This window comes from Sporisorium graminicola, chromosome SGRAM_18 (assembly GCF_005498985.1).
Source record: "Sporisorium graminicola strain CBS 10092 chromosome SGRAM_18, whole genome shotgun sequence".
In the NCBI taxonomy this organism is placed as follows: Eukaryota; Fungi; Basidiomycota; class Ustilaginomycetes; order Ustilaginales; family Ustilaginaceae; genus Sporisorium; species Sporisorium graminicola.
The window spans coordinates 487,800-515,640 of NC_043727.1; the positions used below are offsets into that span (position 1 = coordinate 487,800).

General features: G+C 56.3%; 12 protein-coding genes across 12 annotated transcripts; 9 read left to right on the forward strand and 3 right to left on the reverse strand.

The window, feature by feature from the left end:
* Positions 1-1,081: 1,081 nt before the first annotated feature.
* On the forward strand, positions 1,082-2,266 carry EX895_002967 (uncharacterized protein; the record flags this gene model as incomplete). Its single annotated transcript, XM_029883565.1, has 1 exon — positions 1,082-2,266. The coding sequence occupies one exon, from the start codon at positions 1,082-1,084 to the stop codon at positions 2,264-2,266; it is 1,185 nt and encodes a 394-aa protein (XP_029740242.1).
* A 1,288-nt stretch (positions 2,267-3,554) lies between these two features.
* On the forward strand, positions 3,555-4,238 carry EX895_002968 (uncharacterized protein; the record flags this gene model as incomplete). The annotated part of the gene is made up of 1 exon (XM_029883566.1): positions 3,555-4,238. One exon carries the CDS (start codon positions 3,555-3,557, stop codon positions 4,236-4,238), a length of 684 nt encoding a protein of 227 aa, XP_029740243.1.
* Positions 4,239-5,451: 1,213 nt separating this feature from the next.
* EX895_002969 (uncharacterized protein) lies at positions 5,452-6,508 on the reverse strand (the record flags this gene model as incomplete). The annotated part of the gene is made up of 2 exons (XM_029883567.1): positions 5,452-5,495; positions 5,596-6,508. 2 exons carry the CDS (start codon positions 6,506-6,508, stop codon positions 5,452-5,454), a joined length of 957 nt encoding a protein of 318 aa, XP_029740244.1.
* Positions 6,509-7,127: 619 nt separating this feature from the next.
* Positions 7,128-7,809, forward strand: EX895_002970 (uncharacterized protein; the record flags this gene model as incomplete). The annotated part of the gene is made up of 3 exons (XM_029883568.1): positions 7,128-7,398; positions 7,485-7,706; positions 7,787-7,809. 3 exons carry the CDS (start codon positions 7,128-7,130, stop codon positions 7,807-7,809), a joined length of 516 nt encoding a protein of 171 aa, XP_029740245.1.
* A 545-nt stretch (positions 7,810-8,354) lies between these two features.
* Positions 8,355-8,984, forward strand: EX895_002971 (uncharacterized protein; the record flags this gene model as incomplete). The annotated part of the gene is made up of 1 exon (XM_029883569.1): positions 8,355-8,984. The coding sequence occupies one exon, from the start codon at positions 8,355-8,357 to the stop codon at positions 8,982-8,984; it is 630 nt and encodes a 209-aa protein (XP_029740246.1).
* A 197-nt stretch (positions 8,985-9,181) lies between these two features.
* On the reverse strand, positions 9,182-9,957 carry EX895_002972 (uncharacterized protein; the record flags this gene model as incomplete). The annotated part of the gene is made up of 2 exons (XM_029883570.1): positions 9,182-9,597; positions 9,687-9,957. The coding sequence occupies 2 exons, from the start codon at positions 9,955-9,957 to the stop codon at positions 9,182-9,184; spliced, it is 687 nt and encodes a 228-aa protein (XP_029740247.1).
* Positions 9,958-12,553: 2,596 nt separating this feature from the next.
* EX895_002973 (uncharacterized protein) lies at positions 12,554-15,312 on the forward strand (the record flags this gene model as incomplete). The annotated part of the gene is made up of 2 exons (XM_029883571.1): positions 12,554-14,570; positions 14,663-15,312. 2 exons carry the CDS (start codon positions 12,554-12,556, stop codon positions 15,310-15,312), a joined length of 2,667 nt encoding a protein of 888 aa, XP_029740248.1.
* Positions 15,313-16,462: 1,150 nt separating this feature from the next.
* Positions 16,463-17,171, reverse strand: EX895_002974 (uncharacterized protein; the record flags this gene model as incomplete). Its single annotated transcript, XM_029883572.1, has 2 exons — positions 16,463-16,520; positions 16,597-17,171. 2 exons carry the CDS (start codon positions 17,169-17,171, stop codon positions 16,463-16,465), a joined length of 633 nt encoding a protein of 210 aa, XP_029740249.1.
* Positions 17,172-18,171: 1,000 nt separating this feature from the next.
* Positions 18,172-18,834, forward strand: EX895_002975 (uncharacterized protein; the record flags this gene model as incomplete). Its single annotated transcript, XM_029883573.1, has 3 exons — positions 18,172-18,174; positions 18,254-18,638; positions 18,734-18,834. The coding sequence occupies 3 exons, from the start codon at positions 18,172-18,174 to the stop codon at positions 18,832-18,834; spliced, it is 489 nt and encodes a 162-aa protein (XP_029740250.1).
* A 395-nt stretch (positions 18,835-19,229) lies between these two features.
* EX895_002976 (uncharacterized protein) lies at positions 19,230-20,663 on the forward strand (the record flags this gene model as incomplete). The annotated part of the gene is made up of 1 exon (XM_029883574.1): positions 19,230-20,663. The coding sequence occupies one exon, from the start codon at positions 19,230-19,232 to the stop codon at positions 20,661-20,663; it is 1,434 nt and encodes a 477-aa protein (XP_029740251.1).
* A 1,294-nt stretch (positions 20,664-21,957) lies between these two features.
* On the forward strand, positions 21,958-25,434 carry EX895_002977 (uncharacterized protein; the record flags this gene model as incomplete). Its single annotated transcript, XM_029883575.1, has 1 exon — positions 21,958-25,434. One exon carries the CDS (start codon positions 21,958-21,960, stop codon positions 25,432-25,434), a length of 3,477 nt encoding a protein of 1,158 aa, XP_029740252.1.
* Positions 25,435-25,885: 451 nt separating this feature from the next.
* Positions 25,886-26,572, forward strand: EX895_002978 (uncharacterized protein; the record flags this gene model as incomplete). The annotated part of the gene is made up of 1 exon (XM_029883576.1): positions 25,886-26,572. One exon carries the CDS (start codon positions 25,886-25,888, stop codon positions 26,570-26,572), a length of 687 nt encoding a protein of 228 aa, XP_029740253.1.
* Positions 26,573-27,841: the final 1,269 nt, after the last annotated feature.

Here is a 27,841-nt window from a genome sequence, read left to right on the forward strand (position 1 = left end):
TGTGAGAAAGCAGGATTGGGTAGGGTCTGGAACGGCATTGCTGCATCTAACGTCGACGGGCGGCGCCTTACGAAAAGGGACACTACAAGGAAAAAAAATAATAATCCGGGGCACCAAATTTTAGCAAACTGTTTGTGGCATAGTGTGGGGTAGCAAAGTGCGGGACGCTTGTCTACGGTGGGGCCCGAGGCGCATCAAGTTGCGATGCAATACACACGCCTTGTTAAACAGCACGACTTGAGCCGTCTACTTGGTGGAGTCTGGTGGAGTTGGAAAAAAAGCTCGAGTGGCTCGTTGCATGCACACACAAGTCGGTGAACAGGCGAACCGACGGCGGGGGACTCTTACGACACCACGCGGCCTTGTTCGAGTAGCGGACCGGAGGGGACCCCGCGGGGGTGAGATTTCGTCGACTGTTGCACGTGTTTGGCCAGCGTCACCGCGTAAAGGAGTCATAAAGGGTGTACGGCTTCACTGCTCGTAGTTGTCCCAGGAGGGATGCCGCGGTCTGCATTTTAGTTCATCGCGATATCTCGCGGCTACGGCGGACGACAACGACCATCTCCAGCAGGAAAACCGCGCGATGGAAGCTCTGAGTGTTCGGACAATTCAAAGTCCGCATGAGCAGAATCTCGCTTAACATACACTTGACCGGTCCGTCCAGCCGCAGCGGTCCGCTCTTCATCCGTCCGCTCCAGCGGGGGCAATCTCCTTCCACGGACGGCAACCACACACACACAGACACACACACTCTCTCCCTCAGTGCTGCAGCGCTCTGGTCGTCTTGTAAGGGGCGTGCATGCAACCGCTGTACGTCCTCGTGACAAAGTGTGGCTTGTTCAGGCACAGAATCCGTTTGCAGCTGCAGCATCCGCCTCCGCCGGGTGGGAAGGGGTGTGCGGTGCGTGCCCGCTTCCTGACAGACGGAACGGTCCGCTTGTTCTTTCTCCGCTCGGCTCTTTGTCTTTTCTTACTTCTACCATGAGAATTGGCCTTTTTGCTTCTCCGCAACATCGTCTCGTGCACATTCACATTCACCTCCACCGTCACCTTACTCTCGAGAGGCCAAATCACAATCGTCATGTCCGCGACTCAGAACAAGCAAGAGGCAGGCATCGTCAGCCTGGATGCCGACTTTGATCGTCTCATCGGTAGCTCTGCGGGTATGCGCAAGCTGCTGGTCGACGCTACGGGACAGCAAACGTTCCACGAGGCAGGCGTCTACCTCTCGAAACACAACAAGGTGTACCTCTCTTCGAACCGTCTAACGGACTCGAAGCATGGTCAGCGTGCACTCATCGTGGGTGTGCCCCTGAGCTGCATCCCAGCTGTGGCCACCGACGCAGCTGCCAAATCGCACGACGGCATCCTGCCAGAACTCTCAGCGGACGAGCAAAAGAGGTTGTGGTCTGAGCTCGAGATCATCCAAGACCTTCCCGAGCATCTGGCTATGCCCAACGGTGCGACCAACTGGGACGACGACAGCGTCCTCTGGTGCGAACAGGGGCTCGACTCGCGCAACGTTGCATCCACGCTGGTCATCCACAATGTCGACGACCACAAGACCAAGTCGGCAATGACCAGCTACCAGTCAAAGCCCTTCTCGAGTCTCAATGACGTTGTCAAGCATCCTACCACCGGGTGCGTCTTTTTCACCGACCCGGACTACGGCGTCGAGCAGTCGTTCAAATCTCACGAAAAAGAGTACGCGCCCAACGGAGTTTACATCTGGAATCCTGCTACTGGCCAAGTCAAGCTGGTGGATGCTTCCAACTACGTCAAGCCCAACGGTGTCACATTTGTGCCGTCTGACGCCAACGATGGTTCAGGACTGCTCATCACCACAGACACGGGTCGATTCCGATTCCATCGCAACGACAAGATGGGCGACTTCTACGTTAATGACAATGGACCCTCGCTCATCTACTCGTACAAGGTGCACGCCGATTCAGCCTCCAGCGATGGACTGCCTGCTGTCGATGTCGCCTCACGCCGAGAGTTTGCACAGTCCACCAGCGGAGTTCCGGATGGCATCCATGTCGACAGCCAGGGAAATGTCTGGGCGGGTCATGGCAATGGTGTGCACGTCTACAAGCCCCAATCTGACGGAAGTGGTAAGCTGATCGGCAAGTTTGTTCTTCCTGGTGGCAAAGGTGTCGCCAACTTTTGCTGGGCGGGCAAGACGAGTTCGGGACAGTACCGACAGCTTCTGTTTGCTGAAGATGAGTTGTGGGAGGTGCTGATCAGTGTCAATGGCCATGATTAGATCACATTACTGCGTGGCACGGAGCTGCACACTACAGTACATGTGACATAAAATGGACGCCTTTCTCAAATTGTCAACAGGCCTGTATGGGCTTTCTATGAGATGACACTCAACCTTCCTCAAAGGTAGCCGGATGAGCCGCACAAAGTCATTGAAGTTCCGAAGGAAGGGCTGAACCCAGCAACTATCGTCACTGCGCTTTGTGCTGCAGCCGCAAGAAGCGCAAGGTGTTCCGAGGCCTTGTCGCGCTCTCTCTGTGTTGGCATTCTTCGGCAGAACCGGTCACTTCTCCCCACTCACACGAACACCGGCACCAGGGCCTGTCGATCTTGCCAGACTCCAACACGTTACATCGGACGAGTATCAATCGCCGCGACACCTGAGACCTTCTTTCCTTTGGAGTCGACCAGCTGCGAGGCCAGGCGACCAAAAGCTGTGCCATGCGAGCATCACGCAAGACATATCCGCGTGCATCACGATCCTTGAAAACCATCTCGAACTTCGCTTTGGTCGGTCACATAGGCCAGATAGTGCACAGCGGTTGCAGCGCGACCTCGATCTGTTCGACTTTGTATGCCAGGTGATCTCAAAAACTGTCATGCACCGACAGAAGGTCAAGCGGTTTCTAGAGCTCAGCAGCATAGCATCCAGACCGAGGAGCCGACCGAGGATCGGCACATGATTGTCGTCTTGCTTGACGGTATTCCATAGCAATCGGGCAACCAAATACCGGCGGAAACAGCGACCGACGGATGCAGTCATAACCGAGCCCCATCTTCGAAAGCATCAGAAACAACCCCCGTGTCGATCCTTTGACGCAACCGCGTCCCAAGCCACACCAGCATAGAGTGAGCGCCGCTGCAGGAAGCTTTTTCCGTTAGCATGACTTGTCGTCTAGGAAGAAAAGGTCAGCCCCGCGAAAATCGACGGAGTTGCGAGCCATGGAACCGCGGCGTCCCCGGCGGAAGCGAACCCTTATTCGTGTTTCTCCGTATGTCATTCTTTCCAAATACACGACCTGCCAGTTCCTCCACCATGTCCAGTCAAGCTTCTTCACCGATGCTCGTGTATGACGACAATGACGAGCATCTTCAGTGTACGCTGCATCGTGTATAGCAATGGACGCTCGTTTGTGGTAACATCGTTTCTACATAAATCGACGCTCGTCCTGACCCTTCCATACACTCCAACACCACACACCACAACTCACTCATCTGCCACATTCGCGTTCACACGCCGACACACACTCTCTCTTCACTAGTCCTCCAAGCACTCTGCATTATCAACGATGAAGTCCATGGTTTCTCTCTGCGCGTTGGTCTCGGCCACCCTCACCACCTCGGTGGCGGCCGTGCCGACTCCTTCCCTGCCCATCGGAAGGCGCCAAGGCACCTGTGGAGCATACCTCGTGCAAGCAGAGAAGCTCAAAGCCCAATCGGATGACGGTACCGACATTGCCTGGCTCAGCTATGTTTCGCAGGGCTCTGACCGGGTTCTCGAACTCACCGCCACGAGTGCGACCGACCACAACCAAGTCAAAGCCCCCACGCTCTCCTTCCAGGAGTGTGGCTACCAGGGCTTCACCCAGGGCTACTCGCGCAACGAACACGGTAGCATGGGTGCTCCTCTCGAGTACTGGGGTCGTGTTGTGAACCATCTGGAAGCCGCCAACGGCGATTCGGGCAGCGAGCTGGTGCAGACGTGTCTCTCCGCTTCCAACACGGGCAAGGCCGGCACCTTTCACTTCCACGAGTGCGACGAGACCGATTCCAAGCAGTGGTTCCGTATGCAGGAAAGCCTGGGAGGAAACTACATCGACTACTTCCCCGTCAAGAACACCACCGGCTACAAGTACGACGGTCAGACGCCCGAAAAGTGGCAGATCCCCATCTACTCTGATCCCCACGCTTACCACGATGACCCCGTCCAGTACACCGGCGAAACCACTTACCAGTACGTTCTGTTCAACTGAATGGGGATATACCCGTCTTCACACAGATCCTCCTTTCCAGTTCCGGTGCAATGCAGATTCGGACATTATCTGTTCCATACATGCGCATGTGCGCGCGGTGTGTGTGTGTGTGTGTGTGTGTGTGTGTGTGTGTGTGTGTGTGTCCGGCATTGCAACCGAGACAATTAGTGGTATCGAGACATGTGAATGAGTGTGCAACTTCAACGCTGCGAAGTCCTGCTGGGAAAGGGAAGCGAATTGCGTCGATCCTGGCCACCTTCCACCTCTGACCCCGTTTCAACACCGATGCCGCGTCCTCTTCGGCGACGCCTGTTTTGCGGTGACGTCTCTTCCGAACCATTCGCACCACCAACGGGCCTCGCTGTACCATCAGCGGCAGCTTCGCGCTCATCATCCTGTCGCTGCCGTTCCATCCTGCGCCGACGCTCCAACAGCCTTGCACGCTGAGCATATGCCTCAAACGTAGCCTGTCTCGCCTCGGCTGGAGTCGACGCGCCCGAACCAGAGACATACACACGGATGCCTGAAGGCGAAGCAGCATCACTTGGCTCGCTCTCCTCGTCCTCGTCTCTTGCCCTGCGTCGCCGCCGCAAATGCAGGGGAGAAGCGCCTGCAAAGTTCGACTCGACCTCCTCGCGACCACTGTCACGTGCCCGACGCCTGGATTCAGATCGCAAAAAGTCGACCAAGTCAAAATCAAACGTTCCTTCGCCAGCCATGCCCAGATCCAGGTCGAGGTCGATGTACTCTTCTGCTTCCGAGTCTCTCGCGTCCGGAGCTTCTTCGAATGTCGCGGGAGATGCAGTACGCTGATCGCCCTGGCTGCGGCTTTCACTCCGTTGACGCGAACGTAAAACAGCAGCGGGAGTGGTGGTAAACGTGAACGAGCCGCTACGACCCGCACGAGGCCGCTCGGAGGCAGCAAGCAAAGCCGAGTCATCCCCGAACATTTCCTCTGGTTGCTGCTGAGAGGTATCACCAGCGTGTTGCGCAGCGACACTCTCGATGCTCGTCTCGACTACGACTTGCTCAACAGCATCAGTGTCGTCTTGACCGGCGCTATGACCCTCCTGTAGGTTGACCGTGGGCGCTGAGCTGGCATCTGGACGTCGCAGCGACAACGAGGATCGTGCTGATCGGAGAATGGATGCGTCCGTGTTCGTAAGAGGCGGAGCGCGCACGGCATTGCGACGGCTCAAGGAGGTGGTGCGCGTCAGCGAGACGTCTTGGTCAGCGTCGCGACCCGTATCGGAACGCCTGGTTCGAATAGAAAGAGGGTGATCGGAAGTGGAGGGCAGAGAAGACACCGACGAGGAAGAGCGGGCCGGCAGTTCTTGTGTGGTGGTCGAGCTCGTACCGGTAGAGAAATCAAGCACTGTGGTGCTGATCCATGTAGCGTCGCCCGAAGGATAGGTGAGAGAAGATGTGTCCGAAGAACGAGGAGGCGGCCGAAGAGTGCCAAGGTGCCGGTAAGCATGGTTGAGATCGGCTGAGGATAAATTGGCGGCGCGAGAGGTTGATGCTGAATCCGCGTTAAGGACACGCGACATGCGGCGGGCAAAAGCGGCATCGTCTCGCGAACGAGGATGAGCGGGCGTTCGGTCCGCATGGGACGAGGCGATGGCAGATCGGAGCGAGGCAGCAGGGTCACGAGACGACGACGACGCAGAAGCTGTGGCAGCGTCGAAGGTAGGATCGCGCTTGCGTGCTAGGGCCTGGCGGGCTGTTTCCTTGATTATGATTTCGAGGCTGCGCTTGAGGAGCTTGTCGTTGGGGTCGAGGTCCTGTGCAAACTGCTCGAACGTGTAGTCTGGCTGAGACATGGAAGGGGTGCGCTCCGGAGCTGAGTCGAGGTGAGTGCGGCTGAAGGAGGATGGACCGATGGTAGCCTGTGAATCCGAGTCATCGTTCGAGTCGTTGGGATCGCGAACATACTGCATCTCGCGTGCGCGTCTGCGACGCTGGGCGGATAGGCTCGCTACGCTGTCAGTACCAAGCGAGGGCTCGCGCGAGGCGCGCATGGAGCCAGTTGGATGTCGATTCGGAAGCGGGGGCGAAGTGGAGGCCGAAGCCGCATCGTTGGTCCGAACATGGTCGGCATCGCGGAGGAAGGAGAGAATAACACGATTGCGGCGAGAAATGGAGGGGCAGAGGTCAAAAGCCTGATTGATCTCGTTAGCTTCGTTGAGCTGGTCGAGAACGTGGAGACAAGCCTGCTTGATCTTATTGAAGAAGATATCGTCGTAGTGACCTTGTGTGAAGCGGCCCATGATTAACCAGGTTGTGTGTGGAGAGGCTGCGCGAGGTCAAGGGTATATGGATGACGGTGCGCGTGCGTACAGCGAGGAAGAGACCAACGGGTGGGCTACTAAGCTGTTGCGCTACAACAATCTACCAGGCATGGTATCCAAAAGTCAGGTGTAGAGCGAAGTGCCAAGATAAGCCGTTGAGGGAATGATGGCGACCTGGAGGTGGTGGTGGGTCATGAAGCGGATTGCGACCAAGACGTGCCAACTGCATGCAAAAACGAGGAGATGTAAGATTGGAGTCCTGTCCATTTCAATTCTCGCTTCGAAGAATCATAAATCGGGAACACTTTCCAATCGGGGATCGCCGAGCCCGTGACTCCATTCGGCAGAAAAGAGAGAGAGAGAGAGAGAGAGAGAGAGAGAGAGAGAGCAGTCTGGCAATGCATTTTCAAAGACTTACGGCAGCTAAATGTGTGGCCATCTATGCATAGTGCGGCTGAGTCTTCTTGGGATGCAGCTTCCGTGGAGCCCGGCAAGAGGATGTGTCAAAAGACATCCAGGATCTGACTGACGCCCTCTCTGTCCTCACAAACACCAACCACCCACGACCGGAGGACCAAGGACCACCTACACGTTCATTATGCCCTTCCCAGTACCACTCAATTTCCCCAAGTGGCTCTCGGAGAACGAGCACCTGCTCCAGCCGCCCGTAGGCAACTTTTGCCTCTACCGCACGCGCGACTACACTGTCATGGCAGTGGGCGGTCCCAACGCTAGGTCGGACTACCACTACCAGCCCACGGAGGAGTTCTTCTATCAGTATAAGGGCGATATGCTTCTCAAGGTGATCGACGAGGACGGCAAGTTCCAAGACATCAACATCAGAGAAGGCGAGATGTTCATGCTGCCGGGTAAGTCGAGACGGCTGGCTCCTTTGCAGCAGCACCTTGTTCGAACGATGGCGCTGACTTGATTCTCTCTACGTCTTTTCAAACAGCACACACACCGCACTCGCCTGTTCGATTTGCAAACACAGTGGGCATTGTGGTCGAACGCACAAGACCAGAGGGCAGCCCAGATGCGATGCGATGGTATTGCCCCAACAAAGAAGCACACGGTGATACACCTACACTGGTCAAGGAAGTCTCCTTCCAATGCACCGATCTGGGAACTCAGCTGAAGCCCATTATCGATGGTTGGGTCAATGACGAGGCCGGTCGTAAGTGCAGCCAGTGTGGATATTCTCAAGGCGCACGTGAGCTCCCAGCTTGAGCTGTCCTCTATTTCGCTGATTCGCAGCCTCCTTCTCTTGGATTTCATAGATCATACCCACCATTCACTCTCGACATCTGTGCGACTGTGTGCGATTCGAGGCTTGAAAAGATCAGAGAACATGTCGGTGTTAGAGACGTCAGTCGATTTTAAAGGTAAAAAAGGAAGTTTCAGTCGCACTTGTTGAGCGCGAGTTTGAGCTTCCAATGCTTACAGGGCAACGGTATAATAAAATCGGAATTCGGCGCCTGGGTGGGGCACGTCAGTGAAGGTGTGTGGAGAGAGAGAGACAGAATTCAGTCATCCCTTTGGCCGTGCGCAGTGGATCCACTCTCGATAGCACTCACCACCCCCATCGCCTTTTCCTACACGCCATCAACTACTGCCATCAAAGACACACAACCAGACATCTGCAAGCTAGAGACCGCTTTCATCCAGTCGCACTATCCCTTCAGGCTCCACAGCCCGGCCACTATTCATAGTACGAGTCGACCGCGGATTACCAAAATACCCATCACGCAAGCCTCCCCTGCCTATCTTTGATTACCTCGCATCAGAGCATTTCGCCCGTACTAGGGTTCAGCCTTGTTTCATCATGTCGGGACTCGAGAAGTCCCTATTTCAGCTCAAGTTTACCGCCAAGTCGCTCCAGCGACAAGCGAAAAAGGCGACCAAGGACGAGACAGCCGAGAAGGCCAAGCTGAAAAAGGCGCTCGCGCAGGGAAACACAGAAGGCGCACGCATCTATGCCTCGAATGCCATCCGCAAAAAGAACGAGTCGCTCAACCTTTTGCGATTGGGAAGTCGCATCGACGCCGTTGCTAGCAGAGTAGAGACCGCCGTGACCATGCGGCAAGTGTCCGGCAGTATGGCGTCAGTGGTCAAAGGCATGGATAAGGCGATGGAAAGCATGAACCTCGAGCGCATATCCATGGTCATGGACAAGTTCGAGACGCAGTTCGAGGACATGGACGTGCAGACGTCGTACATGGAGGGCACCATTGGCGCCACCACCGCACAAAGCATGCCGCAAGACCAGGTCGACCTGCTCATGCAACAGGTAGCAGACCAGAACGGCATCGAGATCAACCACAAGCTTGGCGAAGGTGGTCTGCTTGAAGGCAAGGTCGCCGATCTGGCACCCAAGGTTCCGGACGGCAAGGTCAAGGAGAAGGAAGACGATGCGCTTGCCGAGCGTCTGCGCGCGCTCCGACCTGCCACCTAATCATATTGCCGCTCGCGAACCCGGTGTGGTTTGTATTATCCGCCTGGTTCTTTTTCTTTGATCATTGTCCGCCCTGCTTGCTATCTCATGTTGAATGTCAAGGATATTTTTGACGGTGTGCTAGAGTACAGATTGTGGCCCTCAAAGATGCGAAACAGAACAGAACAGAATAGAACAGATTCAACGAGGACTAAACATCATCTTGATCCGTAACTCGAACGTGGCTGCGGCGGCGGGTACGAGCCGTTCGGAGCAAGTTGGGGTGGTGGTCCACGCATATGGGGCGGCGGCCCGGACGAATACGACGAAGGCGGGGGTGGTCCATAGCCAGGAGGCGGACCTCTTGGTGGATACGAGCCATTGTTGCCGTTGGGTGGCCCACCACTCATCAAGTTAGGAGGAGGTCGAGAGTAAGCGCCATTTTGAGGCGGAGGACGATTGTAGTTTGGTGGTGCACCGTGATCTCGTGAAGAGCTGTCATTGTTGCCGTATCGACCATATCCACCAGGACCACTTCTGGGACCGCCGCTTCGATCAGATCCTCCACTGCTGCCACCAGCTCCTGGTGGTCCGCCCACAGGCATTCTAGATGACGGACCTTGTGATCGAAAAGCTGTTTGGATGGACGAAACGGGTATGTGCGCGTCAGTACGTCAATCCCGTGATCAAAGGAAGGCGAACGCAAAGCAAGCAAATACGAACCTCGATCTGAAGTGCCGCTCAGTGGACCGGACCCAAACGTCATGAAGGAAGAGCCTGCTGGTTGGAGCAGATCTCTGGGCTTTTCAATCCCTCGTCGATCGTACTCGTGCACCAAAGTGTCCAGCACTTGCTGAATCTGTTCCGGGTCAAGCGTCTGGTAATACTCGCGGACGTTCTGCAGGTGATTACGTCCGCTGTTGTGTGCTTTTCGCACCGAGACCGAGTCATGCGTCAGAAAAACATCGCAGTAGTCGCAGTAGTGCTTGCCCATCTTTACAGGAACGGAGGTGCGCTGCAACGATGGCTGCAGGGGAGAGTCGGAGAGCGCCGGCTGGGAGAGATGCCACTGTCACGTTGGTCTGGCTGGCGTCTGACTGGAAGGGGCACTGTCGTCCAGGGCTATGCGTTTCAACCTGATGATCCGCAGTTGTGGTGTGCCTCTATCAGTATTGCGGATTGTCTGTCAAAGAGATGAAGAGTCATGTGTCTGCCAAAGAAAGAAAGAGTACGGGGTGGTGAAAGAAACATGGTAGCGCGACATTCAAGATAGAAGAAGGTTCCTCAATTCCCAAAGGATTTGCTTCTCGCGCGAGTCGACCACGTAATTTGTCCGCTACCTCAAGACCGTTCGCAATGGACCCTGACTGCTTTAGGGTTTTAACGGGAGAGGAGTCAACCAACGAAGATAGCAACTACCCACCATCCCTATCACCATCCCTCGCAGCGCGGCAATGGACGAGGCGATGGACGAGCCAAACGACGAGCCAATGGACGATGAGCACCAACAATGCCGACTTCGCGGCATACTCTTTGACATACTAGTGCACTATCCCCTTCCATTGTTACAGCTCGATCAGCTTCTCACTTGTGCCGTGCATGTCAACAACTCACCAAATGCTGTTCAAACGCTCGCTCCTGTTGCCGCAATGTTCATCACCTACCTTCTAGACGCTTTCGACCGACTCGACCAGCCCGAGGGCTGCAGCGGTGCCCCCACTGACACTTGTCATTGTGGCCTCATCTGGCCGATTGCAGAGCCAGGCTCTCGACGCACGCTATGCGATGGCACCCAGCTCGTCCAGCATATCGTTCAAGATGATTGTTACAGGAAGACGTCCCGGGAAGATGTAGAGGATGAAGTCGGTGGCCGCAGGCGGTCACCGGAGTAGGTATTGGTGGGTAGTGGAGGAGGGGGAGGTATCGGTGTGGGAAGCGCTCACCTCGAACGCAAGCGGGTCTTAGGTTCGAGGTCGAGCGACTTCGAATAGAGGAGGGCCTCAGCTTCGAGCTCACCTGCGTGGAGCGATCACGGCCGGGAAAGTCACGCACGGATGAGGGCGATGCCACCAACAAAGGGCAAGGGTGTGTTGGACGCCTACGGCGGCCGGGAGGGCTGCAGGTGCTGGCGGTAGCCAGCGATGAGCTGCTATCGCAGGTGGGGGTAAGGAGAGGACCGAGCGTGGCCGGCCACGTCATCCTGGTGGGCTCTTGTGAGAAGATAAAGGAGGAGGAGAAGGAGGCCGGCGAGGCTGGAGGCGCCGCGGCCGGCGGCGGCCATACTATATAGTTCCATGCTTCACGATGGTGGAAGGGCGGAAGCCCATCCACTCTACTTTATACTTTACTTACCACAAGATCTGTTACAGTCTTTTCAGTCCGACGCTGCAATCGAATCCATTGCAGCATTACTTGCTCGTGTGATCGACAGTGCTAGAACCTACACTAGCATTACGGAACCTCAACCGTAGCGGAACCTCAACCGCGGTCTGGAACCTCCACCAGACCATAGAATCACCACACCTCGACGTTGATACACCTCGACGTCGATCAACAACTCTCGTACTAGTCGCTAGGTCGCCCAGGCCGTGTACGAGAGCCAGACCAACCTCGTCCAGTTCTACCACAACATCGGAGCGTGCCACGCTGCCTCTGAACGGAGTGGCCACAAGGACCAGTCGACTTCGTCAGCAAGACCCTGTTGGGTACGAGATCGGCTCATCTCGAAACCGAGGCGCCTTGACGTTCGAGCTCAACGGGCCTCGGAGATAAGTGGAGCTCAGCTACGAGTTCAGTCCAACTCGAAGTCGAGGCATCCTAGCCTTCGAGCTCAGCTGATCTCGAGTACAAGGCGAGTTTACTTACGAGCTCAGAAGTCAGGCGCGCGGTCCTTGACAGGTGGTTGTCGTCTTGGTTGGTTGCCTCCTCTCCCGTTAAGAGCCCAAAGCAGTCAGGGTCCTTTGCGAACGGTTCGCTATCTTACACCTCGACCTTTTAGATATCACTCCTCATTGAAAGCGATGGTGAAGGCGATGGTGGGTGGTCGTCAGCTAAGAGCGCTGCGCATGGCCGTAAGAATAAAAAAGAGTCAGGGTCCTTCGTCCGCGTCCGGCTGACCTATTCTGCCCGTCGACCTTGTGCCAACTAATCCTCTCGTAATTTTCCTGTAGATTTCAGCCTAAGTTTCTTGGAAGCCAGCACTTGAACCAAGTGCTCCACATGTGTTATTCTCCGCGCCAGCCAAGAGCTCAGCTTCGCAGACAGGGCAGCTCAGTTCTCTGCTTGGCTTGTGCTTGTCAACGAATGATGAGGACCCTTAAGCAAACAACACCTTGAGCCTTACTATCAGTCAGTCGTCGCAACACTCGCTCCTTGACCACCTCCAAGTCGCCTTCCGATTGGCGTTCCCAACACACAGCAGACGCTTCCACGGCCCGGCTTTGGCTGCTGCTGCACTCGTTACATTCTCGCTCTCACCGTCTCTCGCCAGATGGAGGTTTAGCCAGCCTGCGATGCCAACGATACCCTAGCTCAGAAGGCTTCAGCTTGCGCCTGGTTTGCATCACAGAGCCAGGCTCGCCCTCGCCAGCATGCATCTCCCAAGGCACACCATCGAGTCCCATGCAGCTGCTCCGCTCTTTCGACATGCCAGCTTTTGCTCCCCAGATCCCACAAGCTTGCACAATGGGTCCATCCCAAGCTCTTCGCCTGGCTTCTCGGCTGTTGGACCCACCGCGGATGGGCTTTCGCATCCCGCTGTTTTCAGTTGCGCCACCCCCAACGGCTTTATGGTTTCGCAGACCGACCCTCTCAAACTCGTCTCGAATCGATCCTGGTCGTCGTCTCAAGGAGGTCTCTCCCACGCTGTCCCCGTTCAGCACACTTCCCTCCTCTTCCTTGTAGGAGGCGGCAGGGTACCTCGCTTTGCGCCAAACAAGGTCATTCTGTGGGATGAGGCTGCAGAATACACCGCCAATCCACCAGCTGGCATCTCTCGGGCTGCTGATTCTGACGATGAAGATGATGATCTCAGCTTTCCTCCTTCACGCCACGCTTCCACCATCTTTTCAGCCGGCTCTGAATTCGACGCGTACGGCAGGTCACCTACTAATGAGTCTGAGCATGTTGCTGAAAGTCATCGCCCCTCCTCTCCGGCCAACGACCTTCCATTCTCTACATCGTCTCTTGTCAATGCCAATGATCTGCACGGTCTCAGCTCCAGCTCTGACCTCGCTGCATCAATCGACCGAGGCGCTAATGGCAGCGGGATGGTAAAAAGCTTTGATGCCAGCTCTCCTGGAACCGATCGCTTACATGCAGTCCGTAGCTCGTATGAACTCCAGCGAACCGGCCCAGAATCGATGCTGCGCGATGATTCAACGACCGACGTATCCTCCTCGTTCCATTCTCACGCCATCATGTCCAGCTCCGCCAACCTTGCCGACCCTTTCGCCCACGCCGAGTCCCATTCGGCCGAGCACAGCCCATCAATTGCAAGTGGCACCTCAAGCGCATCTTCAACAGCCATGAGTGCGAGCAATTTGCCAACCTCGGGAACCATATCGTCAAAGATAACGCAGCCTCCTCTGTCCGGTCAAGGCTTGTTCTCCAATCTCTCCGCGCGCCAAACGGGAGCTGACTTGGTCGACTCGGTCTCGAGTTTGGCGACCACGGCAACCGACGCCACTGCCAAGGCACGTCCGCAAATTCTGCATGGTCGTGAGGTTGCCGAGCTCGAATTCAGCGAAGTTGTTCGGGGTGTCTATGCCACCGCTGTGTATTCGAAATCGACCAAGTCAAAGATCAACCCCTCGACAGGCAAAGCCCGCGTGTCTGTCGAGAATAGAAGCTCACGCCAGCCGATAGGCTCGCGATTCTGCGTGGTTTTGGTGGTGGTGCTTACATCCAGAGCCGTCATCTTCGAACTCTCGCCGCCGTCGATGGCACTAGGCTTGGACGGCAATCCTGCAAGCTTCAATTGGAGGATACAGAAGAGGACAACTGTGCAGACTTACAAGAATCCCAAAGGGCTCGGCTCTGTTGCTCCGTACTACGGGCGGTCTGCTATTTCCGCTTTGGAGCATTCCAGCGCTATTGTCGCGCTTGCGGGTCGACAAAAGGGCCACGTCCAGCTCCTTTCCATCAAGCTGCACGGCTTAGTAGCATCCAATGCGGTCAATCCCAATCTGGCGAATCCGACGTCGTCTGTGGGCGCCGCGTCCATCATTGTCGCGCACGAATCTTCGCTTGCCGCCATCACGCTTAGCCCGAATGGACTATTGCTGGCTACTGCATCGTCCAAAGGCACGCTGATCCGCATCTGGTCCAACAACTTGTCTGGCAGTCCAGAATCAACTGCCTCCCAGCAGCGTTCATCATCGCAAGGGGCAAAGTCGAGCACCCCAGGAAGAACTGGCTTTGGTGCCAGATTGCTGCGCGAATTGCGTCGCGGAACGGATCCTGCTACCATCTTGAGCATCGCCTTTACGCCAGATGAATCGCTGGTGGCGGCGGCCAGTGACAAGGGCACGATCCACATCTTCATGCTTGGCGCCACACCGACTACAAGCCAAGCCAACGTTGGCAATCAGGATGCCCCCCCCCGCCGTCGTCCTCGCGCACTGCCAATCTAGGACGGGCTGCAGCTCAGTACTTGCCTTCGAGCCTGGGAAATCTTGCTGGCCAAATTCCACCCTCAGTGCTTCCACAATACCTCAAGTCCGAATGGAGTAGCGCCCAGTTTCGCATTCCTCTCAAAAGTTTCGGTGCATCCTCGCGGCATTACACGTCGCCTTCGACCGCAGACGATGGTGGATTGTTCGGCGCTGGCGCTTCAACGTCCAAGTTTGCTGGTTCGGAAAAGTCGACCGAAGGTGCATGGGCACAGATGCGGAGTCGAATCAGCGATATTCGCAAAGGCGAAGCAAGCGTTGAGGAAAGCATCTTTCTCTGTTGGATCGTCGAAGCTTCCACTACATCTGCCCCCACGAAAAGCTCGGGGTCCGACAAAGATCGTCAGCGCGCAGACAAGACACGCAGCCGTGCCGCATCCAAGCACACTGACGCATTCCAGCACTCTGAAGATGTAGGCGTCGATGATGCAGCGTCGACGGATGCCACCTGTCGCGGCCCACAATACCGCTTGATCGCTTTGACCACCTCAGGCGGGTGGTACAAGCTGGCGGTCACCCTACCCAAGATCGTTGCCGGGGAAGAGGTGTCAGGTTCAACGGTGCTCGAGATGTATCGTCGAGATGCTTCGTCGCAGTCGAAGCGCACCAGCACACTCGAGTGCCAATTGCTCGAATTCAGGCCTATGGCAGCTCTGCTGGACAGCTGGAGAGCCTAACCCGCATCTGCTCTCTCCACTCGCATTTGATCTGCGGAAGATGCTGGCCGACAGCTCCTTGTATGAACCGCACGACATTATTATGCTACAAAAACGAAGCCATGCACTCACACGCACACATTGTCTGAAACGGAAAGCATTGCGGTCGTACGCCTTGGATTTGGGGTTTAAGTGCATCAGTTGACGCCGCCGAAGACCATGAGCTTCTGGACCATGTACTCTTCGATGCCTGTGCGACCACCTTCCCTTCCGAAACCCGATTCGTGCACACCACCGAAAGGAACGGCGTTTTGCGAGATGAGGCCAGTGTTGATTCCGACCATACCCACTTGGAGCTGTTCGGCCACGCGCCAGCAACGTGCTGTGTCCTTGGAGAAGAAGTAGCCCGCGAGACCGACGTCCACGTTGTTGGCCTTGCGCACAACCTCTTGCTCGCTCGTGAATGTGTAGACGGCCGCCAAAGGGCCGAAAGTCTCTTCGCGGTCGGTGGGGACGTCTTCGGGGAGATCGGTGATGACAGTGGGCTCGTAGAAGAGACCTTCGCCACGCTTGCCGCCGACGACGACCTTGGCGCCCTTCTTCACGGCCTCGGTGACGTGTTCGTCAACCTTGTTGAGGCCAGCTTCGCTGACGAGCGGACCGTGGGTGACGCCGTCATCCATGCCGTAGCCGACCTTGAAGTCGTTGACCTTGGCTGCGAACTTCTTGAGGAACTCATCCTTGACGCTGGCGTGCACGTAGAGTCGGTTAGCGCAGATGCACGTCTGGCCGGAGCCGCGGAACTTGCAAGCGATGGCGCCTTCGACAGCCTTGTCGAGATCAGCATCTTCAAAGACGATGAAGGGAGCGTTGCCGCCAAGCTCCATGGAGAGCTTTTTGAGCGTGGAAGCGGACTGGCTCATAAGGATCTTGCCGACGCGGGTGGAGCCGGTGAACGAGATCTTGCGAACGGTGGGGTTCTCACAGAGCTCCTTGCCGACGGCAATCTCGTTGTCGCCCTTGGCACAGGTGACGACGTTGATGGTGCCCTTGGGGAAGCCAACCTTCTCGGCGAGATGGGCAAAAGCAAGGGCGGAGAAGGGAGTTTCGGAGGGGGCTTTGATGACGACGGTGCATCCCGCCGCGAGGGCGGGAGCGGCCTTTCGGGTGATCATGGCGGCGGGGAAGTTCCACGGCGTGATAAGGCCGGCGACACCGACAGGTTGCAACTGGACCACGTTGCGGACGCCGGGAAGAGGCGAAGGTACGGTATGTCCGTAGGTGCGCGTGGCCTCTTCAGCAAACCACTCGAGGAAGCCGTTGGAGTAAGCCAGCTCTCCCTTTGCTTCAGCAAACGCCTTTCCGTTTTCGGCGACAATGATCTTGGCCAGGTCTTCGGCGTTCTGCTGATGGGCATAAAAGAGCTTCATGAGCAGATCGTGGCGGTGCTTGGCAGTGGTCTGGGACCACGACTTGAAGGCCTCGTCAGCGGCAGCGATAGCGGCGGCGGTCTCCTTAGCGCCAAGATCGGGCACCTGACCGATTTCTGCACCGGTGGCCTTGTTGAAGACCTTGAGGGTGGACTTGTTGTCAGCGCTGACCCATTCTCCGTTGATGTAGGCCTTTGTCTGCCAGAGCGACTGGTTGTTGAGCTTGAGCTCTTCCTTGCCGCCCTTGACGATTCCTTGAGGCATGTGCGGCATCTTGGCGGCAGCGGTAGTGTAGATGGAGCGGGAAGTGAGGAGGGCGGTGCGCGGCGTAGGTTGAGCGGGAAGAGGTAGGTATGTCTGCGCTAGGCGAGTTGTTCTCAACGATGTCGATAGAGCGGAAGAGCGGCAGAGAGCAGAACGAAAGGTGGAAGGGTCTGCAGAGCGGAGCATGCTATGCAAGACTGTGATGGTGGCGATGACGGAAGAGTTACGAGATTTGAATGTGTGTCCAAAGGGAAGTAAGAGAAACCAAGGACAAACGGGGAATCAAAGTGCCAAGTGTCAGCAAGCCCGGTGATCACTTGACCCGCAGATGGAAGATCCGATGGATTGGATCAAATGCAGAAAACACATCCTCAAAAGTGAATCAGCACCAGCAGCAGACCTGGGCGGAGAAGCCGAGCTTCTTTTTTACACCGTCAAGTGGAGGCAGAGCCAAAGCCCGGCGGTTTTTGGCAACTTTGCCCCGCTTCTCCAGTCGGAAGCCGCTGGTCTGGCTGGCAAGCAGAGAGAGACACGGCTTGGTCGCTGGCAACAGGATAGTCACATGCAGAAGCCCAACCATGACAGAGGGAGAGAACGCAGGAGGCGCAACACTTACCGCAGTCGAGTCCGGAGAGAAGGAGGGAGAGCGCGTTCGTGGATCGAGAAAAGCGGGGACTGCAGGATGCCCAGCGTATATATACCCCTCCAAGCACTAACAACCACTGGTCTTCGAGTCAAGGAGTCACAGGATACTGCTCGAGACCGTCTTCGGTTGTGGGCAAAGTGCCGTCCGTCTCAGGCACCATGCTTGGACGTGGGGGAATGCTGCTCCTCAGCTTGGATTGCATCGCTCCACCACCAACTCGAAATTCTGTTCAAGATTGCGCGTCGGGTTCTACGGGTGGCAGCGTCTCTAGCCCAACACGAGCCCTTTTTCGCATCGTCAGCACAGACCCTATCTCTGAACGAAATAAGCGCGCCAGCCGCGCTCATAAGAGCAAATCACAGAAATGAGCAAATCACAGAAATGATTTAGTCCAGCTCGGCGTGTCAAGGGTCTGCTCTCATCACGACAGCTCAAAAATGCTCACCACCACCACCACCAACACTGACACTGTCTTTTTCGCTTTAGTCTCCTTCAACGACGTCCTCGGCGGCATCCAAGCTCTCATTAAAAGCTGCGACGATGGTAAGTGGATGCCCGGACTTGCTTGTCGAGCCGATGCTACACGTGAAGCAGCGCTGACCATCTCCCTTCGACCATGCAGCCGGTCTCGCTGACCGACAACAAGGACGCACTGGTCCTACGTCTCAAGTACCACAAGACGACGCTCTTCCTCTCATGTCAACCCACAACCTTCATCTCGTCGCTGAAAGCCGACTTTCTTTCCGCCGTTCGATCCACCAACCAACCAGAACTATCCACTCTGCCACCCTCTACACAACCCGATGGCAAAACATACCCAGCATGGAGCCAGATGGAGGCGGAACGGGACGTTGGCCTCTTCATCGCCAGTAGTACCGGTGCAGATGACACTATGACCATATACATGCCTCTTGACCAAGACACGCCGCAATCGGACTTGACCGTGCGCAAGGCAGGCCTCAAGGACGCGGATGCGGTCTGCGTAGGCTTCCGCGCCGAAGGATCCTGTAAGTGCCGCCACGCACTCGCTGCAGCGTCTGCCGTAGGACCAGCTTGCTGACAGTCCGATGCTTCTTCTTCGCTCGATTTCGGGCTACTGCAGCTTCCATCTCTCAGCCAATTGTTCAGTTCACTGACGTCGAAGAAGAGGAGGAGGAGGAAGCCGTCGATCCCGATTCAATTCCGCCTCCACTGTCCGAATGATGCTTGAATGAAGAACTCGCGTTGACCGCATCTGAAAAGGTCTAGCTCGATATTGCCATGATTGAGAGAAAGAGCTTCTAGCGGCAGTCGCTTGCGAGGCACATTGTTAGGTTAAGCAGCCTTTCAAGACTCGTCTGGCTGTCTCCGCGGGCGAAAAATGGGCGACAAGAAGAACATGTGGAGGGAAAAGCGAAGCAGGCGGGCGACGTGACTTTTCTTGCAGGAAAAGCGGCATTCTCCCTAGGCTCGCAGCCTGCGCTCTTTATGCTCACGGAGAACCAATTCTTCTCGAGCGGATCCGTCCGTGCTCACTCGGGGACCATCTCTCTTCCTTGCCCCTCCTTCTCCTTCACTCGCTGTCCCGACCCTACCAAAGTACAGGAGAGCACAAGAGCATGTTGCCTGTTGCCACACGATGCTCTCGTACAAGAGCCATTGCGGCGCGCACCGTGCTGCCATCTGCTGCTACCATTAGCCAGCATGTGTGCACGTCTGCGCTCTTGTCCGGCAGCTTGTTGCGGCAAACAAGATCCTTCAGGTCCAGCAACGAACTGGAGGCTGCTGTGACATCTCCGATAAGATCTCCAACACCATCCAAGAAAGCTTCGTCCGGTGCAACTTCACGCCTCGTGCCGTTGAGCCCAACCTCGCAATCGAAGTTCCCACCACCCTCTTTCCCGCCCTCGTTCGGATCGAACCAGCTCGTTCCCGTCTCGGACCAAACGAATAGACGTCTACACGCCATCCTTGTATGCTTCGATGCACCTGTTCGATTCGCTTTTGCTTACGGCTCTGGCGTCTTTTCGCAGAGCGAAGCTGGACCAGAACACGCGAAACGACCTCAGACCAAGGACGGCAAAAAGATGATCGACTTCATCATGGCGGTGACACATCCCCAGCATTGGCATTCGCTCAACATGGCGCAACATCCTAGACACTACTCGCTGCTCAGTAGGCTGCTTGGCAGTTTTGGCATCGGGCTGGTGCAGCAGAGAGGCGCTAAGATCTGGTACAATCCTTACATCCAGCTTGAAGATGAGCTGATCAAGTACGGCATCATCAGCGTCGACGACCTATGCACCGACTTGCTCGATTGGGAGACGCTCTACGTGAGTGGACGCATGCACAAGCCCGTTGCGCTCATCACCTCGGATGCCAGGGTGCGGCTCGCACAGCAAGTCAACCTCGCCTCGGCGCTGCGCACTGCGCTCCTGTTGCTGCCCCGGGAGTTCACCGAGGTGGAGCTGTACACGCGGATTGCTTCGCTAAGCTATACGGGCGACTTTAGAATGTCGGTGCCCGGAGGCGAGAATTCGAACAAAGTGCGCAACATTGTGCTCAACCAGCGCGAAGAGTTCCGACGGTTGTACGCCGGGCTCATGCGCAACTTGGGCACACTGTCGGTCGAGGAGGTGAGGGGCAATCGGTTCAAGATCGAGCAGGACGACTCTGTCTCAACACGCGCCTCGTATGCGGCTCGCTTGCCGCGTTGTCTTCGCCAGAAGGTGCAAGATCACTACACATCCCAGCCTCACTTGGACCCTGCCTTCCTCAAGCTGTCGCTGTCCAAGACACTCGACACAGTGCCACGGTCGCCATCGAGCATCGAGCGTGAAGAGAAGCTCAACGCCTTCTGGAGAGCAGCGGTGCAGCGAGAAGACTTTGCAGAGGTACTTTTGCACCAGATTGGCAAAACTGTCAAAGGCCCTGCGTGGTCGCAGTCGATCAAGGGCATCTACACGGCAGGCTTTACGCGGACGCTCCGCTATGTCGGTGCAAAGATCGGAAAGTACTTTGAAGGGAAGAAGCAGACGGACCCGTCTTCGTAGCCTCGCTGTGAAGGTGTAAGATTGGACAGGAAGTCAGCGACCCGCTTACATTGACCCGGTGAGGAACAAGAGAGAGAGGGTCAGCAATGACACGGTCACGCGAGTGTGTTCTTCAGGCAGATGTCTTGCGCGGTCCAGGAACCTGTGTCTCTTAGATCATTACCCGCGTACACCGTACAGTACCAATAGAAGCAGGTTTGCATGTGCTCTCCCTACCAAGCCCTGAATCCTGTGCAAAGCAAAGAACCCTCGGTCTGCAGCAGCGACCGAAGCCAAGTTAAAAGCCAGCGACTCAGAGTGCTGAGAGGCTCGGCGTTGAAATGATTGTTGCATAGAGCGTTTTCCACAAGATCAACAGCCGAGGAAAACAAACAGCAAAAATACGCGCGAGCCTGCAGAAGCGCCATGCAGTTGCACAATCCGAGCTCGTCAAAGGGCAACACGCTGGCAGTGTCTTCGGAAAACAGGAGAAACGAAAAATATTTAATCTTCTTATTGCTAAAAGAAAAACAGTCCGAATTCTTCTTCATTAAGCCGAGTCTGCGGAGGTGCTGCCCAGCAAAAATAGCACAGCACACACACGCACAAACAACACACGCTCGCTCCTTGACCTTAGCGAGACCAACACGACATTGGACACAGATTCACGGCCACGACCACGACCACGACCACGACTAGCCCCAGAACGAGCATTGTCTCGTCAACACCATCAGCATCGCGATTATCGCACTATTATAACGCGGACTCGCTCGTCTCGGTGCAACACATACGGACGTGGACGTGCTCACGCTCACCCTCAATCGTCCACCACCCAGCCTCTCGCGCAGCTCGTCACTCGAGTGTCGATCCATCGCCTTGGCACCGTCGCCTCGTAATGCGACCTACGTTCAGCTCATAGAAGCTGCTAAACTTCACGGTCCTCTTTCCCTACCTCCCTCGCTGTCCTTGCACTCCTGTCCACGCGCAAGACGCAAGGCAGAGCGTTGCGAGCGACCATACCGCCTCCACCATTTCGCGACCACGCCATCTGAAGCGTCTCTCTCTCTGCTCTCCCACCCTGCCATCATCACCGACGTTACATGGCCTTGAAATCAAGGATCTCTTTTCGCCCGCGTCTCGTACCGACGGCGCCTGCAACGCATCAGGTGCTGACCCAAGTCTGTCTGTAGCCTCGGATTCGTCGCCGCCCTCATTCTCTGAGCACAGTTCCTCCCAAGGCACTGACGGTCCCGGACTAGCTCTGGCTTCTTCGCATGACTTTCGCCTGAGTCGTGCAAAGAAAGCCGTCCATCACATGCGCACTTACTCATCTCAGTCAGCCGCCAGCTTTGCTTCACATGCTTCCGCCTCGCGTCAACCGTCGGCAGAGATCCTAGAGGAGGACGAGTCCTCTGCATCCAACTCACCCTCCCAACGCAAACGTCAGGCCACTACAGCCATGACAGACTCGGATGCGGCTGCCTCCCCCCGTCGCTCACGCGTTGCCTCCAGCTCCGATGCCGGCTCCGTCTACAATGCCGATATGTCGGCGTCCATGCTCTCGGTCGTCGACCCAGCCGGTTTGGACGAGATTGAGAACAGCGTTCGTCAATCTAAAACCATCGAAGACTTCACCAGCATCATCAGCGAGTTCCGCATGAACCGCCAAACGCTCTATTCCGACTCTCTTGCCGGCTCACTAGCCCAAGACCCGGCCGACACCATTTCAGCCAGCGCTAGCCACCACAGCATTGGTCAACGCAGCGAATCAGCAGAAACAGTCAGGTGCACCTGCTGCTGCAGCAAGGATGACTGTCCTCGCGCTCTCCGTGCCCGCCAAGAGTGGCGCGACCTGGAAGCAGACCTTCGCCTTAGTGCAGAGATCGGCCAGGCTTTGCTCCGACGTCATGACGCCATGCAGGCAAAGCTACAGAAACAAGCCGAAGAGTACATGCAGCAACGGGACGGCCTCATGACCCGCCTCACCAAGAGCTACAAGGAGACCTCGGCTCTCGAGCGAGAATTGGCCCAGTCCAACCTCAACTTGGAAGCAGGAGACAGCAGCAACCGCGCACTCTTGCACGAGCTTGACGATGCTCGAAGCCAGCTCACCAAACTCAAAGCCAGCCAGACCCGGCTCAGCGGTGCCGACGAGAGGGCCAGATACCTCGAACGCGAGCTCGAAGATCTCAAGCAGGAGCTTGCTGCCGAACGCAAACGGTCGCAAGCAGCCGAAGCAAGATCCAAGAAACTCGAAATAAGATCCACTCAACTCAAAGAGGCGCTCAACAATGCCCGCCATGAGGCAAATGTCGAAACTAGGCCCGCAAGTCGCGCCTTGTTTGACGATAGTGCGATACAAGCAGCAAGGGACAGGCTCACCCTTGGCCTCCGCCATGAACGCACCCCCTCCCTATTCACCAACGCATCTTTCGCCAGCGATGATGCAGAACAAGTACAGGCCATTGAAGCTCTGGTGCGAGACAACGAGGCTTTGCGTAGCGACAATGACAAGCTGAGAAGCCTCGTCGATACGTGCAATGCGGAGCTTGACACGCTCCGAAGTTCTGTCACCGACGCCATCACTATTGTTGCATCCCCTGCCCTGGATCTTGCCAGATTCGACGAGCAACCCTCGTCCTACCTGGAAGCGAAAGCAACTGCCACACTCAGCATGGAGGCAGACAGCTCGATCGGGATTCACTCGGTAGACACAGAACCGAAGCAAGAATTGCAAAGGGCCAATCTGGGAGACGCAACAGAGGGTTGGTCAGCCTCGTCTCGACCACCAATACCTGCATATGCGTCTTCGACCGGCTCGTTCATTTTCCCTCCCACTTCACCGACCGCAGCCAAGCCATCCGACGGCCACAGTTCATCAGTCACACGTAGCGAGTCGCTCGCCTACACCGCAGACAGCAGCGCCGCAAGTCAACCGCCCGATTCCATCTCTTTCGCGCCAAGCTCGCGATCCAGCGCCACCAGCAGGGATACAGAGAAGCAAACGCCCGACTTTTTGCATTCAGACCCTGCACGTCGCGAGAGTCGCACCGCCCAGCTCGGCAATCTCCTCGAAAACGTCAACCGCCTCTTCAACCGCCTCTCCACCGCAGATGTCGACACGCTCACCCGTCGTCTGCAAAGGCAAAATTTGGCTGGCGATGCGGGTCACTTGGCCAAGACCACAGTGCACTCGATCCTTCGCGACGTCGACGGCTTGCGCGAGCACTTCCGTAAGCTCATCGAAACCGAAGCTCGCAACCATGCCAGGGACGATAACTCGGCTCACTCAAAAGACTTTGCGGGCGAGAGTCTCGTCGCGCGAAAGGAGTTCTTCGCGCTCCTCAAGACATTCCGCGACATTCTTTGCGAGCTTGCCAAGCTGCGACTTTGCATCAACGATATTCATCTCAATCCCGCACAGGCCGCGAAGCTTCTGAACGAGCATCTTGGTGCAAACACAGCAGAGGACAGGTCGCTGATTCCTATACCTTCTGCTGTCAACTGGCTCGGCAAGATGCTGCTTGGCGGACCCAGTGGCACACCAACCACGCCATCGCCGAGCTCCAGCAGTCCCTCGGCGTCGCTGGCAGTTCCAGACGCTGCAGGCATGACCGGGACGAAAGGAGGCCGGCCTGTCGCACGAAGAACTATTTCCGGTAACTATGCTGGCCACCTCGCACCGCGAGCTTCGCCCGCTGTCGTCTCGTCGACACTGGCCGTTGAGGTTAAGGGCACGCATGCATCCGCAGCGGAAGCGACTCAGCAGCGACTGTCTATCTCACCACAGACTCCTCTGGGTGGCGGTCTCCGAACTGGTCCTCGTCCTCAGCGCGGTCGATCTCAGGCATCCCTCACACGTGTCCAATCCCGCAACCTCTCCGGTCTGTTTGCTGGAAGCCTTACGCCATCCTACGCGGTATTTGACGCTGCTCGGAGCGGACAATCGGATCTAAGCAGCAGTCTTGCACAGACGAGCTCGCTCCGGCCTAGACTCGAAGCCTCGAAGACAACCAAGCCATGGCAGCGACCCTTGTCCAGGATTGTCGACGACGATGAGATCAGCATTCATCGCGGAAGGGCCATTCGTCAGCAGGTGTTCGACGATAGTGGCGACGAGGGTTCCGATGATGAGATGAAGGGCAGCGGCAACCTCCTAGAACGCACCCTGCGACCGAGAGGCCTTAGCGATAGCTCGGTCCGAAGTGTATTTGTCGATATGGCGGACGGCATCGGTGGCATGCCTGTCTCGCCAGCAGCAAATCGGATCCGACCGTCTCCGATCTCGCGCATCATCACGCCTGCCACCCTGTCGCTTCACTCGACACCGAGTGCGCCGGCCGTGGTATCTGCGGCTAGTGCTGACGACGACCGCCGCAGCGCAGATGGTAACGCTTCGCCGTCCATCTCGTCAGAGAGATCCGGAAACCTCACGCCGGGCGCTGTCGGCATTGCTGGAGGCGTGGCCAGCTCCATTTTCAGCCGATCGGAAAAGGTTCTGTCGTTCTTGAGTGGTGGCGTGGTTGGCTCTGGTGCATCGATCCAGCCCAGCAACGCGGCTACCGGACACAGTGGTGGCACCCTGCGCCAAACACCTTCCATCGCCGCTCTCAACAAGGCCGCCGCTCGAGGAGCCCCATCACCGGACCTATCTGTTTCACCACGGAATGCTGCGGCTAGCCAGTCAGCGACATCAGCATCTGCCGACACACGTGCACAAACAGGTCTTGGCGTCGGGTTGCCGCAACGCTCTGTCCTTGGAGGCGCTGGAAGCAGTCGCTCCGGCTTCTGAACAGTCGTCGTACCCTACTTTGCATTCTCTAGATTTTCTCCTGGCTGGCTCTTTTTGTACTATACCTGGGCGCTACCGCTGCAGATGGAAACCGCTATCTTCGTCTTTGCCTCATAAATCAAATGGACGGCGCCGCGCGGAATGCGCGCTTGCTGGCCTTGAGCCACGATGACTTGTTGGAATCAGAAAGCTCGCCGCGTCCGTATGATGGAGAGATTCGAGGCGGCGCATGAAGCCGTTGAAGATGTTACAAATGCGGTAAGCTGGCAAGGAGGCAGATCAGCTCGGCTTTATCTTGAAAATGTCTGACGGAGTCCGCGGTGTCGAAACGGCGCAGGGCTTGCGTGTTTGGACAGTGCCAAAACATAGACCTTCTTTGCAAGCTACCACCACCATCACCGACTCTTCCCCAGCTCACTTTCTTGCATGCAGAGGGCTGTCGGAGTTCAAAATGTTCGAAGTGATTCGGATCACTGATGCCAGTCTGAGCGACGTTCAGCGATCCGAGTATGCTCAAAAGTATACCGACCTTCGTATTGCGGGACTCGAGCGCTCACCGCACGCCTTTTCAACGACGGTCGCGATCGAATCCCAATTGACCTCCGACAAGAGACTAGCGCGCCTTCAAGAGCTGCAAAAGACCATCTTGATATGTGTCAATCAAGACACGGACGAGTGGGCAGGGCAAGTGACGCTCATTGGACCACTGACGCGATCCGAGTACGACCTTTCTTTCCAGATTCTTCCTGGAACCGAAAGCGCCACGTCGCCTTCGCTAGCGGACGAGTCAAATGGCGCATACTGGCACATGACGGCGCTATACGTCGATGACCACATCCGTGGCCGTGGTCTCGCGCGTCTCCTCTGCGAAGAGTGCTTCCGATACATCGGAAAGGGGCAACTGCGAATCATCATCAAGCCGGACAATATGGTGGTTATAGAGATGTACAAACGCATGGGTTTCGAAGTGCTCATTGGCCACGCTGCTCTCATCGAGGCAATCCACGCAAGCAGAGATGGATTCGACAAGCTGCCCGCCGGGGCTGCAGGAGATCCATCGTACACAACGCGCGGCGGGATCGTGATGGTCAAGCGCGTGACCGAGGGAGTAACGCACAACGCCAGCAGCAGTGCCTGACGCATCTTCGTGATGACTCGGCAATATCTTTCGAAAGAATCGCCGAGATTTGCGAACTCTCCATGCAGCGTAGTTGATCGTTCTAAGTGTTCGTCAATGGACTTTCATCATGTCATCTAGCCAGCTCCGACATGGCCAGTTGTTTCAGGTGCAGGTGGGGTTGCAATGTGCCCGTTGTTTCTGACGAAGCTCAGCAACATACGGAGGAGCGGCGGCCATATGCGAACTCTTTAGAGAACGGCAAGGACTGACAAGAGGAGCAACGGAGCTGCTGCGATCGATGCAATTAGGCGAGTGCCTGAGTTCGGGCTGCCTGCAGAGGTGTTCGAACCGACTTGGCTGGTCGTAGATGCTGAAGATGTCAGAGTCGGATGCGACCGTGGATAAGGATAAGCTTTGATACGACCATAATAGTGCTCCGAGAAATCAGATTGAGGAAGACTTACGTGTGGTAGAAGCAGGTGAGGTCGTTGTGCTGATAGTTGTTGCACTCGACGACGAGGTGAAAGAAGCAGCGCTAGTGGGGGCAATGCTACTGCTGCTGTTCGAAGTGCTGGGAACAGCGAACCCACAGCCGAGGGCGAGCTCGATAGCTTCGTTGTCTGCATCGCCACCATTAGATCGAATGCAGCTTCCACAGCTAGAAAGCAGGTTTGAGGCATCTGTAGAGGCACAGACGCAGCTTAGGTAGGCACTGTCCCCTTCGGTTGTGTCGTCGCATCTCTGTGTCGTGCTCACGAGAGACTGACACACTGGAGCGCAGACGGGCGGGAAGTCGTCCTGGTCGATGTCGTCCTGGGCCTTGACGACAAGGATGACCAATGCGGCAAGGAGCAGCAGGTTGAGCTTCATGTTAAGATAGAAAGGGACGCTTGCTGATTGTAATGCGAAGAGACAGAGAGGGTCGAACGAAGGTGTCGGGGACAATGCGAAAGCTCTTGCAGACATCGACAAGCGAAGCTCGCTTTATATGCGTTTCTCATCCCTTGTTGAGCGGCATTGATTGCATGATGTCTACATTTAGCACTGCCGCATCGATGCGGACCGATAGCCCCGCAAAGGAGCGCTAGAGCATCAAAGCTTCACTGTTTATCGTTTATTTTGCTGTACCACAAGAACAGTCATATGGCCGGCAGGATCTGCAAGACGCCGCCTGCCATCACGAACCAGGCAGCAAGCGGTAAAGGCGAGCTGTCAAGGGGAAATTCTAATACGGCCACGCAGGCTGTGCTGTTGCGAAGACTAGTCAGAAGCGGTCGTGACGACGTA